Source organism: Scylla paramamosain, chromosome 12, assembly GCF_035594125.1.
Source record: "Scylla paramamosain isolate STU-SP2022 chromosome 12, ASM3559412v1, whole genome shotgun sequence".
Taxonomy (NCBI): domain Eukaryota; kingdom Metazoa; phylum Arthropoda; class Malacostraca; order Decapoda; family Portunidae; genus Scylla; species Scylla paramamosain.
In genome coordinates, this window is record NC_087162.1 from 26,423,820 (window position 1) to 26,439,736 (window position 15,917).

Genomic DNA, 15,917 nt, shown 5'->3' on the forward strand with positions numbered 1-15,917 from the left:
GGCGCATCCAGTTTGGCCCACTTTCTCTATGCATTGTATTTTACTCAGAAGGATTATGAAGAATAGAAACAATGAGGCTTTAAACTATTTTATTGTAATCGTGTCACCGATCTCATTCATATTAGGGATTGCCAAGGACTTGAAGAGCTTTTGCATCGGCAGAGTGCTATATTATTTAAACTGTACAAATAATCATTATGGAGTACTATATGCGACAATCCTTGAAGAGTATTCTGGAAATATAGATCATCCATTACTGAGTAGGAAGCCATTTGGTAATGTCTATTTCTCTTAAGGTTCTTGCCCAGCAGGCGCCGCACCCACTTCCGCACCGTGCTGGGGCTGCGTCTGGTCTGCTTGGCGATGGTTCTGAACGACAGTCCTCCAAACCAGAGCCACGTGAACAAGTACTGCTCGGCGGGACCTGTCTTGTTGTGGGAGTGCCGCTCCATGCTTCACGGATATACACACACACACATACACAAACATATACGAACACACATCAATAGTGACAAAAGAATTATATAAACACACACACACACACACACACACACTTATTTATCTATCCGTATATATATATATATATATATATATATATATATATATATATATATATATATATATATATATATATATATATATATATATATATATATATATTATACTAATATAATATTAGTCATAATTCAAAAGATTGCCGTTTACCCATTTTTTAATGTATTTCTACACCTGAAGCAGCGTATAATAATTTTCATTTTCAAATATTACACTCATTTTCACTTTAGCAGAAACCTCTGCTTGTTTATGGAACATTTGATTCGAATGAGTTTGATTCTCCTCTCTTATAGGAGTGAAGGTGAAGCAAAAAGAATAAAGCATCGTGTACCACAATTTGCAAAGGAATGCATGAGAGGGTAAAGGTCTCCCAAGCAGGGATACTCGATCTGTGAAACCTGCACATCAGGATTTGACCAACCTTAGTGATGGGCACTAGCTTAACTACATTCAGGTCAGTACGTCACCTATCTTTGCTGCCAAGGGGCGTAAGTGGTGTGATGGATGGACGTCAGTAAAGAATGGAACATAAGAAAATAAGGGAAACTGCAAGAGCCCATTAGGCCTACACTTGCCAGTCCTTGCATGAAACAGACCTACCTGTATCCATCTATCATCTTCATCCATGACTTTATCTAAGTAGGAGCAGAACGAAAAGAGACTGCCTTCCATAATTTTCTTTTAAGAGGGAAATCCTCTATTGTTTTGTTTTACTTCACTTTGTGGCTGTTGTGTTGTAACAAATGACTTCGTTCATGACGATCTCTGCTTTCTGCTATGGTACTTTGTTTTGAGTTCAGAAGTCTTCCATGGGACTCACCAGCAGTATGGCGTGGTGTCGGCTGAAGAAATATGTTTGTACTGCAATGTGTCGGCCACGGGTTGAGCGATGGAGGCAATGTGAACTGCTTTGGCATCGCCCTTGGCTTTTTAGGAGCTTTTATGCTGCTCGTGTGGGTGTGCAAGTTATCGTACAGTTAGACAGAGAGAGAGAGAGAGAGAGAGAGAGAGAGAGAGAGAGAGAGAGAGAGAGAGAGAGAGAGAGAGAGAGAGAGAGAGATAGAGAGAGAGAGAGAGAGAGAGAGAGAGAAAGAAGGGGGAAGGAGGTGCGTTGAATTACAGGAGAGTGTAAGGGGGGTGGGCTTGAGTCACTGGAAGCACTGATGCTTACGATTCTCCGCCTTGAAACTTGTGCTGTGTTGTCATTTACCAAAGAATGATTGCAGTTTAGTGTCATTCAGTATTTCCAATAAGAGATTTTCACCAACTTAATATTCATGACGGTATATAAGTATAAAGTATATTGTATATGGTGATCAGGACAGCAAAAGCAAAAATCTAGCATCTCATTGCTTGCTTGGCAGCAGCAAAGATATATCTTGATGTACAGGTAGAGCCGCCATCTATTTACCAAAGCATTATGTTGAAAACAGTAAATTATAACATCCACATATTTTTTTTTATTTAATATACTTCTATTCCAGTGAACACGGCCACTGACATTAGATTGTACTGTTCAGAAATAGACATCCACGCTGGAAGCAGCGAGTGAAGAACGTTTTCCGGGCGAAGAAAATAAGTTAAAGGAATGTTGAGCCGCAAATGAATGCATGGCAGAGCTGAGGAAGTGTTCCTCAGAATGAATAAATAAATGAATAAATAAGATGAAAATAAAGCATAAGGTGGGACACTCAGAATACGAGTGAGGAGCTAGTGAAATCTGCTGCAGCCTCCTTGACGCGGCGCACCTCACGCCTAGCTGGGGTTGTCACATCTTTTTCATAGTGACGTTAAAACATACGAGTGAGAACAAAGTATTAATAAACAGAAGGATTTTTTTTCCATTTACAACCATGAGGTAAATTTTAATCTACGGTAGACTTAGATAAGCAGGAATTAGTTTGCTTCAAAGTCATCGTGATCTGGAAAACCGCTCACAGAGGAAGGAGAGGGAGGCCGCAGCTTGGCCCAGGAAGAATGCATAGAAACAACCCTGAAGATGACTGAGTCCCAGCGCCACTTGTCCATCGCTTGTCTGAAAACACACAGCCAGGAAGGTCAGCACTTGTGTTTGCGTTAAGGGTAAATAACTTTTTTTTTCTTATCAACAAGGAGTAAATTCAAATACATTTCATAAATCTCGATTTACTTCTTCAAAAGTCAGCTTGGGCTGTGTGCCTTTCTCCTTTGAAGCTCGACGTTCTTCTCTGACGTGGCTCCTCACCACATCATTCATCCAGAAGGTGATGAGACCTGAATCCAGGAATTGCTGAATGGCGCCGCTAATGCGCTGACGGAAAGGTGCACCGGGGCTGGAGGCAGAAAAAAATATAGTAAAATTAATCTGAAGTTTCTAAAAGGATTGATATTTTGATATTTGAAAAGAACAAGAGAAGAGTGAAGCAAGGACATTTTCAAGTGTACGCAACTTCTAAAGGTTATTGATACAAAATTGTAACTTTTTTTTTTTTATGTAGGAGGGACACTGACCAAGGGCAACAAAAATCCAATTAAAAAAAAAAGCCCACTGAGATACCAGTCCCAGAAAAGGGTCCAAAGCGGCAGTCAAAATTGAAGGATAAGTGTCTTGAAGCCTCCCTCTTGAAGAAATTCAAGTCAATGGAAGGTGGAAATACAGAAGCAGGCAGGGAGTTCCAGAGTTTACCGGAGAAAGGGATGAATGATTGAGAATACTGGTTAACTCTTGCATGAGAGAGGTGGACAGAATAGGGGTAAAAGAGAGTTTTGTGCAGCGAGGCCGCGGGAGGAGGGGAGACATGCAGTTAGCAAGATCAGAAGAGCAGTTAGCATGAAAATAACGGTAGTAGACAGCTAGAGATGCAACACTGCGGCGATGAGAGAGAGGCTGAGGACATTCAATTAGAGGAGAGGAGTTGATGAGACGAAAAGCTTTTGATTCCACCCTGTCTAAAAGAGCGGTATGAGTGGAACCGCCCCCCAGACATGTGAAGCATATTATTTACATCTTTACATGGACGGATAAGGCCCTTGTACAGAGAAAACTGGCGGAGACGTCTCAGAACGCCTAACTTCATAGAAACTGTTTTAGCTGGAGATAAGATGTGAAGTTTCTAGTTCAGATTATAAGTAAAGGACAGACCGAGGATGTTCACTGTAGAAGAAGGTGACAGTTGAGTGTCATGAGCAGAAGGATTAGAGGTTAGGAAAAGGTCAAGAATGTTGGGCGTATCTCCAAGACGGTCAGGAATACGAGTAGGCTGTTGTACTAATTGCTCGAGGTCGTGAAGGATAGCAAAGTCGAAGGTTAGTTCACCAAGATGGTCAGTGAAAGGAGAGGAAAGCCAAAGCTGGTGGTGAACATTGAAGTCTCCAAGAATGGAGATCTCTGCAAAAGGGAAGAGAGTCAGAATGTGCTCCACTTTGGAAGTAAAGTAGTCAAAGAATTTCTTATAGTAAGAGGAGTTAGGTGAGAGGTATACAGCACAGATAAATTTAGTTTGAGAGTGACTCTGTAGTCGTGGTGGAAAAATCAGAAGATTCAAGAGCGTGGGCACAAGAGCAAGTTAAGTCGTTGTGCACATAAACTCAACATCCAGCTTTGGATTGAAAATGAGGATAGAGAAAACAGGAGGGAACAGAAAAGGGGTTACTGTCAGTTGCCTCAGACACCTGTGTTTCAGTGAGGAAAAAAAAGATGAGGTTTAGAGGAGGAGAGGTGGTGTTCTACAGATTGAAAATTAGATCTAAGACCGCGAATGTTGCAGAAGTTAATGAAGAAAAAAGTTAAAGGAGGGTGTCAAGACACTTAGGGTAGTTATCAGAAGAGCAGTCCGACCTGGGAACATTTGTGGTCCCGTCTCCAGATGGGGACTCCGAGGCTGGTGTAGGAGTTGCCATGATAATTTTGAATTTTTGAGTGAAGGGTGTGTGTGTAATTAGGTGCTTCTAGTTTTGTGTGAAAAAAGAGAGTTGTCTTTAGAGGGGAGGCTGTGACTGCTCCCTTGTGTTGTGAGACACAAAGGGAAACGTTCAGTGAGGTCACAGCTAGGTTTAATGATAAGTTCGCACCATCCCCTGATCCAGTGCCTTAGACCTCACTGGGAGTAATTATCGTTTCGGCAGGTTCCTACTGCCCCTTCCTATAAAACGTGGATACCAGAACAATAACAATGTCATGTAATCTGCCGACTTTGTATTCTAATATTGCGTGACAGAAAAATGCTTGCATGATTCTTTCCTTACATCCAACACTTGGATGTGACGGACATAATTTAAGAGTCCAAAATGTGCATATACCGGAATGCCCACGCGTTGCCGACGAACAGCGGGTACTGGGTGGTGCTGATGTGGACGGGGGTGTAGCCCGAGTCGTCTGTGTAGAAGGTGGACACCAGTGTTTGGATGAAGTAATAGTTGTCGATGTATGAAAACCCGCCCTTCAACACTAGCGCCATTCCTTCTTCTGTTTCCGTAATCTTAAACATCAAAAATGCACGTGTGAAGATGCAGTGTTTACCAAATTCATAACGGCAATAACCACATTTTCTACTGGAAACCATAATATTCTCGCTTACCTTGATGCCGTTGTGCACTTCAATGATTGCTGGAGTGGGACTCGTTACGAAAAATATCTTGTGTGCACCTGTCATCCTGGATGCAGGAATGCCCCACTCCCAGCCCTCCTTGCCCCGCTCCGCCAGTTGCTCCATGTTATTGATGACAGACGACTTGCCTTTCACCACCAGATGGGAGATGAGGGAACTTCTGTAGGCTGTCGACAGGATCAGATACACGAGCAGCCAAAAACCAACGAGGATCTGGAATCAATGAACAGCCTTCTTGTGACGACATCGTTGACTTGGTTAATCAAATATGGATAACTTTGGTGACCAGGAATTGTATTGTACGTGTTTGCAATAACAAACTGAGCGCAAAAGGAGCAGTAACAAGAAAGTCGTTCAGTAGTAGCTGCACGGGCGAAGCTGCTTGTTTTATTAGTGTAAGTACTTCTTCAGTTCCGGCACCGGACAGGGTCTCAGCGTGTGCGAGGTCTTTTTATGGGCAGAGATAACAGTAAAACATATAAATTACGCACAAAGGCTTCGTTTCTGTTTCTGCCTGGACTTACTACGGTATAGCTTTGAAATCTGACTGATCGAAAGTTCCTGGTTTCTGAAGATCAAAATACATTTCCTTCAGATGATTTTAGTCACTTTAAATAGTTTGCCATCTGTCAACTTTGCATCGTTTTTGTTCATTTTCAAATTGTTGTTTTCAACTCCTTCCTCGTGTATCCGCTGGTGTCACATGATTATTTTACTTAATATTCAATAACTTTATATGGAACATTTTGTTGCATATACCTACTTGGCTTGTCGGATTGGAGGGAGGCTCGAAGGGGTGGTCCTCCAGTAGCAGCCCCCAGCCGTAGAAGATGGATGAGGAGAAGCTTAAGTAGCGCCGTCCAGATATCCAGTGGGACAGTCTCTCCATCACCCACAGAACTGTTCCCCACACCATCACGCACACCACGATGGCTCCCCACACCTCGCCTGCCGATATCAGGGAGAATTAGAGGAATATAACTAAGAATTATTAATCATCATCAAATATACTGGTAGGACTGATGTAAGCTCACCTTCAAGAGGCCTGATCAGTGACAAGTACTCAGGCAAGGGTTTTGGCTTGGAGGACAAAATGACAATGGATTCGTCGATGTATATCCTTGAATATTCGACAACCTCTGATCTCCCGGGTGTGCGCGTCAGGTCCATGGAAAAGTCTGCTAATTCATGCTGCAGAGTTCCCACGATGCCTGTCCAGTTTCCGCCGCTGCCTGGAACTCCCCACTGGTTGTCTGCAGGTTCGTGCACCTCGTATCTGACATAAACATCATTATTTAGACTAGCGGGTAGATGTCGGGGTCAGGTGTGGGAGTCACGGATGGGGTAACTGAGCAAAGATAACCATCTGGCAAGTATTGCCATGTACCGCAACTTACGTCAAGACTGGCTGACCTGTGGTATACAGCATGACGAGAACATTTAATACAATGGAGTACTCACATCTAAATAGTGAAAATTTGGGCTTGTCTCCTTCACCTAGCACAGAATAAACACGAGAAGTCCGAGGAATTAATGTTGCGCAGCACCATAGGACAAAAATACAAAGTGAAATGTTTCTTATTCATGAATGATCACTATTTTCTGTTATATAACATTATACTTCTTACTTTGCAATGTTATACGATTCAATTATGTGTTGCTATGTAATGTTTCCTGCCAGTCCAGGCAACTCACGTGAAGTTCATGTAGGGAGCAAGGGAATTGACCATGCGAGTGTTGAGAGAGTCCTCGAGGTGAACTGTGGTGGCGGAAGCGTTGCGTTCAACTCTGTAGCTTATGTAGGGAAAGTATGGCATCAACACAATGTTCATCCTGTGTCCCAGAAAGTCCTTGTGTTGATCTGGGAATCAAGACACCAAGATGAGTATTATAAATGGCTAGTATTGAAACTTTCATTACTTTAGCCACAAACAAAAAATGCGCATTATCATAATAGTAAACAGCACTAAATTGTTCTTGAGATCTAGTTGTTGTAACCACGAAATACGAATGTTGACAATGCAATCTAAGAAACACGTGTTTCTAATTAGCGTTTAGAGAATATGTTTTCTGTTACATTATATTTTATACATGCTTATAGAATTTAATTGCAACGAGAGAGAGAGAGAGAGAGAGAGAGAGAGAGAGAGAGAGAGAGAGAGAGAGAGAGAGAGAGAGAGAGAGAGAGAGAGAGAGAATTATACCTTTAAACATTTTAAAATCCTGAGATATGTCGTCATGCAAGTTCCATCGCAGCAACAAGCGTGGTCTGGCTTCCACTGGCGCACAGTAAAAACATCGATTGTACACCTCCACGGTGCGGCGATCACCTGGTTTGTATTAAGGGAGGAAATTATAAAATACTGGCGTATATGAAATACTTTGTGAGTACAAAATGCGTGGCTGAACACATTTGGAGAAAGAAACCTTTTTTTGATGCAGTATTTTCGATGCTACAGCATTACAATTCATTGCGCAGTTATTAGTGAAGGGAACAGATGTACAGTACGTACATCTGTCGCCCCTGACATGACTTTAAATGTTGGTGTTGAAATGTTAGAAGGGAGATAGCTGGGAAAGCAAATATAATGCACTGAAGAAGAATTAGATTTACTATTTAAGTTTGCTTTCGTTTCCGGTGCTTTGTGTGGCGTAAAAAGGCCATGTGTGATGAAGAGAACGTCAGGACTGTTGCGAAGCGCTGCGTGACGGAACAGCTCGTCAGCGTCCTCCCTGCCTCCAAGGATGATCACGCGAGTGTCAGGCTGCAGCCACAACCCAGACCACGACAACAGCCTGCAGTGAATTGCATATCTTTTGTATGAAACAGTGTAGTGAAAACCTTGCTGTAGTAAGGCAAAGCAGAATGCACTATATTATGATTTTTATGATGATGATTATGCGGCAAATATTAATGTCTCACCTGGCGGCCGTGTCGGTGCCGCAGGCGGTGTAGTCAAGCAGGAAGGCGCGGCACGTGGCCTTGCTGGAGCCCCACACCTCTCGCCAAAAGTACGGCACTCCATCATTCCCCAGAACGACTTTATTTTTGGTGGTTCCGTGGAACACCTTGGCGCCCCCGCAAGGCTGCAGGAACACTGCCAGTTCGCCCACCTCAGAGAGACGCCTTGGAAGCACGATGATGATCGTTGATGTTATTGTTATTATTATTATCATCATTATTATTATTAATAGTATTATAATTATCATCTATTATACTAGAACTTGGGCACGCCAATGGGAGGCGGTTCTTGCACCACACATGCACACTGCTGCACAAAACACTTGAGGAGAGACGAGTCAGTGTTAAATCACCTGATGAGGTGAGGCAGGGCACGCGAGGGGCTGGGGGCGGCTAGCACCAGGTGACACTCAGCCAGGTAGACCTGCACCACCTGACTTGCCGCGTGTGCAACGTGCTCCTCCCACCCGCCACCTGGATGCATCACCTCACCCACGCTTAGGCCCGCCGCCCCCGCTCTGGTGACCACGCTGCACAGGATCACGAGCGGAGTCACCCCCGCCAAGACCAACATAACGCTGGAAACAAAAATGTTAATACTCTTGATTTCATAATAAGGATATTCACATTTCGCAGCCGTCACACCCTCGACCTGCCTATCATATGGCAAGCGAAATGTTTAGCACGCTTAGATCCAAGATGTCTCCGGTTCGAATCCCTGGCTGAATGGAAGCAATTTGAATGATACTCTGGGTTGTCTCTTCTCAATTTATAGATTAGAATTTAATGTTATCTGTTACATGACGTGATCCGTGTATTGTAGAGATATAATACTGGGGAGGAAATGATTTAGCTCCACTACATGCGAAAATTTCAAATTGAAGTCCTGGTTACTATTATAAAGAAACTTGTTTGTCGCCGCGGCACAGCACAGAGATGTGAGCGTTACCCGATCACAGCCATAGAGTCTCATGATTGGAACCATCCATGCATATATTAGTTTACCTATTTTCGCTTGAAGTTTGATCGTGAATTGTTAGAACGGATAATCACAAAAAATAAAAACATTACTCACGGTCTAAATTGGTGCTGATTTTATTAAATTCCGAAGATCATCTGACTTTTGTCTTTAAGACATACGAAAGACAAAAGTTAATTCAGAATCATCGGTTGGCGGTTAAGTGAACGATATATTAAAGCAAATTTACTGTAAAAGAAATTCATGTTTGTGCCTCATATTCTGAGTCAGAAGGACAATAGGGAATAGAAAAAAGAGATCTTTTCAACTTATTTATTTTAGAAACGTCGTAATTCTTTCAGTCATGTCAAGAACTACCAAGGACGGAAAAAGTTTTTGCATCGGCACATTGCTACATTGTTTAATCCATAAGGATAATGATTAGGGAGAACGACATGTGATAGATCTTGAGAAGTATTTAGAAAATAATGTATATCATCAATTGCTGAACAGGCGATCTTAGCAGCAGGAGCAGCAGCAGTAGCAGCAGCAGCCAACCGGTAATGTTTAGTTTTACAAACGTTCTTGCCCAGCATGCGCCGCACCCACTTGCGCACCGTGGTGGGACTCCGTCTTGTTTGTCTGGCGATAGTTCTGAATGACAGTCCTCCAAACCAGAGCCACGTGAACAAGTGCTGTTCGGCGGGGCCTGTCTCGTTGTGGGCGTGCCGCTCCATGCTTCACGAGTATACACACACACACATACGAACAGACATCAATACTGACGAAGATGTATCTATATCATATATATATATATATATATATATATATATATATATATATATATATATATATATATATATATATTTAGATAGATAGATAGATAGATAGATAGATAGATAGATAGATAGATATAAATATAGATATATTATATATACATGTATATTATAAATGATGCTAATATAATATTAGTCATAGTTCAAAAGTTTGCCGTTTAACCATTTTTTTAATGTATTTTTACACCTGATGCAGCGTATAATAATTTTCATTTTTTAAATATCACACTCATTTTCATTTTAGCAGAAACCTCTGCTTGTTTATGGAACATTTGATTCGAATGGGTTTGATTCTCCTCTCTTATAGGAGTGAAGGTGAAGCAAAAAGAATAAAGCATCGTGTACCACAATTTTCATTTTTAAATATCACACTCATTTTCATTTTAGCAGAAACCTCTGCTTGTTTATGGAACATTTGATTCGAATGGGTTTGATTCTCCTCTCTTATAGGAGTGAAGGTGAAGCAAAAAGAATAAAACATCGTGTACCACAATTTGCAAAGGAATGCATGAGAGGGTAAAGGTCTCCCAAGCAGGGGTACTCGATCTGTGAAACCTGCACATCAGGATTTGACCAACCTTAGTGATGGGCACTAGCTTAACTACATTCAGGTCAGTACGTCACCTATCTTTGCTGCCAAGGGGCGTAAGTGGTGTGATGGATGGACGTCAGTAAAGAATGGAACATAAGAAAATAAGGGAAACTGCAAGAGCCCATTAGGCCTACACTTGCCAGTCCTTGCATGAAACAGACCTACCTGTATCCATCTATCATCTTCATCCATGACTTTATCTAAGTAGGAGCAGAACGAAAAGAGACTGCCTTCCATTCTTTTCTTTTAAGAGGGAAATCCTCTATTGTTTTGTTTTACTTCACTTTGTGGCTGTTGTGTTGTAACAAATGACTTCGTTCATGACGATCTCAGCCGTCTGCTTTCTGCTATGGTACTTTGTTTTGAGTTCAGAAGTCTTCCATGGGACTCACCAGCAGTATGGCGTGGTGTCGGCTGAAGAAATATACGTTGCTATGTGTCGGCCTCGGGTTGAGCGATGGTGGCAGTGTGAACTGCTGTGGCATCGCCCTTGGCTTTTCAGGAGCTTTTATGCTGCTCGTGTGGGTGTGCAAGTTATCGTACAGGTGGACAGAAAGAGAGAGAGAGAGAGAGAGAGAGAGAGAGAGAGAGAGAGAGAGAGAGAGAGAGAGAGAGAGAGAGAGAGAGAGAGAGAGAGAGAGAAAGGGGGGAGGGGGCGCGCTGAGTTACAGGAGAGTGTAAGGGGGGTGGGCTTGAGTCACTGGAAGCACTGATGCTTGCGATTCTCTGCCTTGAAACTTGTGCTGTGTTGTCTTTTACCAAAGAATGATTGCAGTTTAGTGTCATTCAGTATTTCCAATAAGAGATTTTCACCAACTTAATATTCATGACGGTATATAAGTATAAAGTATATTGTATATGGTGATCAGGACAGCAAAAGCAAAAATCTAGCATCTCATTGCTTGCTTGGCAGCAGCAAAGATATATCTTGATGTACAGGTAGAGCCGCCATCTATTTACCAAAGCATTATGTTGAAAACAGTAAATTATAACATCCACATATTTTTTTTTATTTAATATACTTCTATTCCAGTGAACACGGCCACTGACATTAGATTGTACTGTTCAGAAATAGACATCCACGCTGCAAGCAGCGAGTGAAGAACGTTTTCCGGGCGAAGAAAATAAGTTAAAGGAATGCTGAGCCGCAAATGAATGCATGGCAGAGCTGAGGAAGTGTTCCTCAGAATGAATAAATAAATGAATAAATAAGATGTAAATAAAGCATAAGATGGGACACTCAGAATACGAGAGAGGAGCTAGTGAAATCTGCTGCAGCCTCCTTGACGCGGCGCACCTCACGCCTAGCTGTTTTTTTTTTTTTTTTGCTTTTTTTTTTATGTAGGAAGGACACCGGCCAAGGGCAACAGAAATATAATAAAAAAAAAATGCCCACTGAAATGCCAGTCCCATAAAAGGGTCAAAGCAGTGGTCAAAAATTGATGGATAAGTGTCTTGAAACCTCCCTCTTGAAGGAATTCAAGTCATAGGAAGGTGGAAATACAGAAGCAGGCAGGGAGTTCCAGAGTTTACCAGAGAAAAGGATCAATGATTGAGAATACTGGTTAACTCTTGCATTAGAGAGGTGGACAGAATAGGGGTGAGAGAAAGAAGAAAGTCTTGTGCAGCGAGGCCGCGGAAGGAAGGGAGGCATGCAGTTAGCAAGATCAGAAGAGCAGTTAGCATGAAAATAGCGGTAGAAGACAGCTAGATATGCAACATTGCGGCGGTGAGAGAGAGGCTGAAGACAGTCAGTTAGAGGAGAGGAGTTGATGAGACGAAAAGCTTTTGATTCCACCCTGTCTAGAAGAGCAGTATGAGTGGAACCCCCCCAGACATGTGAAGCATACTCCATACATGGACGGATAAGGCCCTTGTACAGAGTTAGCAGCTGGGGGGGTGAGAAAAACTGGCGGAGACGTCTCAGAACACCTAACTTCATAGAAGCTGTTGTCTCATATCTTTTTAATAGTGACGTTAAAACATGCGAGTGAGAACAAAGTATTAATAAACAGAAGGATTTTTTTTTTCCATTTACAACCATGAGGTAAATTTTAATCTACGGTAGACTTAGATAAGCAGGAATTAGTTTGCTTCAAAGTCATCGTGATCTGGAAAACCGCTCACAGAGGAAGGAGAGGGAGGCCGCAGCTTGGCCCAGGAAGAGTGCATAGAAACAACCCTGAAGATGACTGAGTCCCAGCGCCACTTGTCCATCGCTTGTCTGAAAACACACAGCCAGGAAGGTCAGCACTTGTGTTTGCGTTAAGGGTAAATAACTTTTTTTTTTCTTATCAACAAGGAGTAAATTCAAATACATTTCATAAATCTCGATTTACTTCTTCAAAAGTCAGCTTGGGCTGTGTGCCTTTCTCCTTTGAAGCTCGACGTTCTTTTACAACTTGGCTCCTCACCACATCATTCATCCAGAAGGTGATGAGACCTGAATCCAGGAATTGCTGAATGGCGCTGCTAATGCGCTGACGGAAAGGTGCACCGGGGCTGGAGGCAGAAAAAAATATAGTAAAATTAATCTGGAATTTCTAAAAGGATTGTTATTTTGGTACTTGAAAAGAACAAAAGAAGAGTGAAACAAGGACATTTTCAAGTGTACGCAACTTCTAAAGGTTATTCATACAAAATTGTAACATGGATACCAGAACAACAACAATGCCTTGAAATATGTTGAGTTTGTATCCTAATAATCCGTGTGAGAAAAATGCTTGCATGATTCTTTCCTTACATCCAACACTTGAATGTGTCAGACATAATTTAAGAGCCCAACATGTGCATATACCGGAATCCCCACGCGTTGCCGAAGAACACCGGGTACTGGGTGGTACTGATGTGGACGGGGGTGTAGCCCGACTCGTCTGTGTAGAAGGTGGACACCAGTGTTTGGCTGAAGTAATAGCTGTCGATGTATGAGAAACCGCCCTTCAACACTAGCGCCATTGCTTCTTCTGTTTCCGTAATCTTAAACATCAAAAACGCACGTGTGAAGATGCAATGTTTACCAAATTTATACCGGCAATAACCACATTTTGTACTGGAAACCTTAATATTCTCGCTTACCTTGATGCCGTTGTGCACTTCAATAATTGCTGGAGTAGGACTCGTTACGTAAAATGTCTTGTGTGACCCTGTCAACCTGGACGCAGGAGTGCCCCACTCCCAGCCCTCCTTGCCCCGCTCCGCCAGCTGCTCCATGTTATTGATGACAGACGACTTGCCTTTCACCACCAGATGGGAGATGAGGGAACTGCTGTAGGCTGTCGATAGGATCAGGTACACGAGCAGCCAAAAAACAACGAGGATCTGGAATCAATGAACAGCCTTCTTGTGACGACATCGTTGACTTGGTTAATCAAATATGGATAACTTTGGTGACTAGGAATTGTATTGTACGCGTTTGCCATAACAAACTGAGTGCGGAAGGAGCAGCAACAAGAAAGTCGTTCAGTAGTAGCTGCACGGGCGAAGGTGCTTGTTTTATTAGTGTAAGTACTTCTTCAGTTCCAGCACCGAACAGGGTCTCAGCGTGTGCGAGGTCTTTTTATGGGTAGAGATAACAGTAAAACATATAAATTACACACAAAGGCTTCGTTTCTGTTTCTGCCTGGACTTACTACGGTATAGCTTTGAAATCTGACTGATCGAAAGTTCCTGGATTCTGAAGTTCAAAATTCATTTCCTTCAGATGATTTTAGTCACTTTAAATAGTTTGCCATCTGTCAACTTTGCATCGTTTTTGTTCATTTTCAAATTGTTGTCTTCACCTCCTTCCTTGTGTATCCGTTGGTGTCACATGATTATTTTACTTAATATTCAATAACTCTATATGGAACATTTTGTTGCATATACCTACTTGGCTTGTCGGATTGGAGGGAGGCTTGAAGGGGTGGTCCTGCAGTAGCAGCCCCCAGCCGTAAAAGATGGATGAGGAGAAGCTTAAGTAGCGCCGTCCAGTTATCCAGTGGAACAGTCTCTCCATCACCCACAGAACTGTTCCCCACACCATCACGCACACCACGATGGCTCCCCACACCTCGCCTGCCGATATCAGGAAGAATTAGAGGAATATAACTAAGAATTATTAATCATCATCAAATATACTGGTAGGACTGATGTAAGCTCACCTTCAAGAGGCCTGATCAGTGACAAGTACTCAGGCAAGGGTTTTGGCTTGGAGGACAAAATGACAATGGATTCGTCGATGTATATCCTTGAATATTCGACAACCTCTGATCTCCCGGGTGTGCGCGTCAGGTCCATGGAAAAGTCTGCTAATTCATGCTGCAGAGTTCCCACGATGCCTGTCCAGTTTCCGCCGCTGCCTGGAACTCCCCACTGTCTGTCTGCAGGCTCACGCCCCTCGTATCTGACATAAACATAATTATTTAGACTAGATGTCGGGATCATGTGTGGGAGTCACGGATGGGGTAACTGAGCAAAGATAACCATCTGGCAAGTATTGCCATGTACCGCAACTTACGTCAAGACTGGCTGACTTGTGGTATACAGCACGACGAGAACATTTAATACAATGGAGTGCTCACATCTAAATAGTGAAAATTTGGGCTTGTCTCCTTCACCTAGCACAGAATAAACACGAGAAGTCCGAGGAATTAATGTTGCGCAGCACCATAGGACAAAAATATAAAGTGAAATGTTTCTTATTCATGAATGATCACTATTTTCTGTTATATAACATTATACTTCTTACTTTGCAATGTTATACGATTCAATTATGTGTTGTTATGTAATGTTTCCTTCCATTCCAGGCAACTCACGTGAAGTTCATGTAGGGAGCAAGGGAATTGACCATGCGAGTGTTGAGAGAGTCCTCGAGGTGAACTGTGGTGGCGGAAGCGTTGCGTTCAACTCTGTAGCTTATGTAGGGAAAGTATGGCATCAACACAATGTTCATCCTGTGTCCCAGAAAGTCCTTGTGTTGATCTAGGAATCAAGACACCAAGATGAGTATTATAAATGGCTAGTATTGAAACTTTCATTACTTTAGCCACAAACAAAAAATGCACATTAACATAATAGTAAACAGCACTAAATTGTTCTTGAGATCTAGTTGTTGTAACCACGAAATACGAATGTTGACAATGCAATCTAAGAAACACGTGTTTCTAATTAGCGTTTAGAGAATATGTTTTCTGTTACATTATATTTTATACATGCTTATAGAATTTAATTGCAACGAGAGAGAGAGAGAGAGAGAGAGAGAGAGAGAGAGAGAGAGAGAGAGAGAGAGAGAGAGAGAATTATACCTTTAAACATTTTAAAATCCTGAGATATGCTGTCATGCAAGTTCCATCGCAGCAATAAGCGTGGTCTGGCTTCCACTGGCGCACAGTAAAAACATCGATTGTACACCTCCACGGTGCGGCGATCACCTGGTTTGTATTAAGGGAGA

The 15,917-nt window shown here is 42.3% G+C and overlaps 2 protein-coding genes across 2 annotated transcripts; both read right to left on the minus strand.

Moving 5' to 3' along the window:
* Positions 1 to 1,351: 1,351 nt before the first annotated feature.
* Positions 1,352 to 9,798, minus strand: LOC135105414 (ionotropic receptor 21a-like). Its single transcript, XM_064013551.1, has 13 exons — positions 9,620 to 9,798; positions 8,457 to 8,681; positions 8,065 to 8,268; positions 7,756 to 7,937; positions 7,346 to 7,471; positions 6,837 to 7,002; positions 6,176 to 6,417; positions 5,905 to 6,089; positions 5,112 to 5,354; positions 4,834 to 5,012; positions 2,705 to 2,867; positions 2,494 to 2,590; positions 1,352 to 1,416 (listed from the first exon to the last, which is right to left on the minus strand). Exons 1-13 carry the CDS (start codon positions 9,796 to 9,798, stop codon positions 1,352 to 1,354), a joined length of 2,256 nt encoding a protein of 751 aa, XP_063869621.1.
* A 3,297-nt stretch (positions 9,799 to 13,095) lies between these two features.
* LOC135105467 (glutamate receptor ionotropic, delta-2-like) lies at positions 13,096 to 15,891 on the minus strand. Its single transcript, XM_064013590.1, has 5 exons — positions 15,772 to 15,891; positions 15,283 to 15,448; positions 14,629 to 14,870; positions 14,358 to 14,542; positions 13,096 to 13,807 (listed from the first exon to the last, which is right to left on the minus strand). The coding sequence occupies exons 1-5, from the start codon at positions 15,779 to 15,781 to the stop codon at positions 13,262 to 13,264; spliced, it is 1,149 nt and encodes a 382-aa protein (XP_063869660.1). The 5' UTR covers positions 15,782 to 15,891; the 3' UTR covers positions 13,096 to 13,261.
* Positions 15,892 to 15,917: the final 26 nt, after the last annotated feature.

Coding starts and splice junctions, on each gene's coding strand:
- LOC135105467 (XM_064013590.1), bottom strand. Junction 14,543..14,628: donor ACTGATCAGGCCTCTTGAAG/GTGAGCTTACAT, acceptor TGATATCGGCAG/GCGAGGTGTGGGGAGCCATC. Junction 13,808..14,357: donor CCTCCAATCCGACAAGCCAA/GTAGGTATATGC, acceptor CATTGATTCCAG/ATCCTCGTTGTTTTTTGGCT.
- LOC135105414 (XM_064013551.1), bottom strand. CDS start 9,798: ATGGAGCGGCACGCCCACAACGAGACAGGCCCCGCCGAACAGCACTTG. Junction 8,682..9,619: donor TGTAAAACTAAACATTACCG/GTTGGCTGCTGC, acceptor TTTTGTTTCCAG/CGTTATGTTGGTCTTGGCGG. Junction 7,472..7,755: donor AACGAAAGCAAACTTAAATA/GTAAATCTAATT, acceptor AATACAAACCAG/GTGATCGCCGCACCGTGGAG.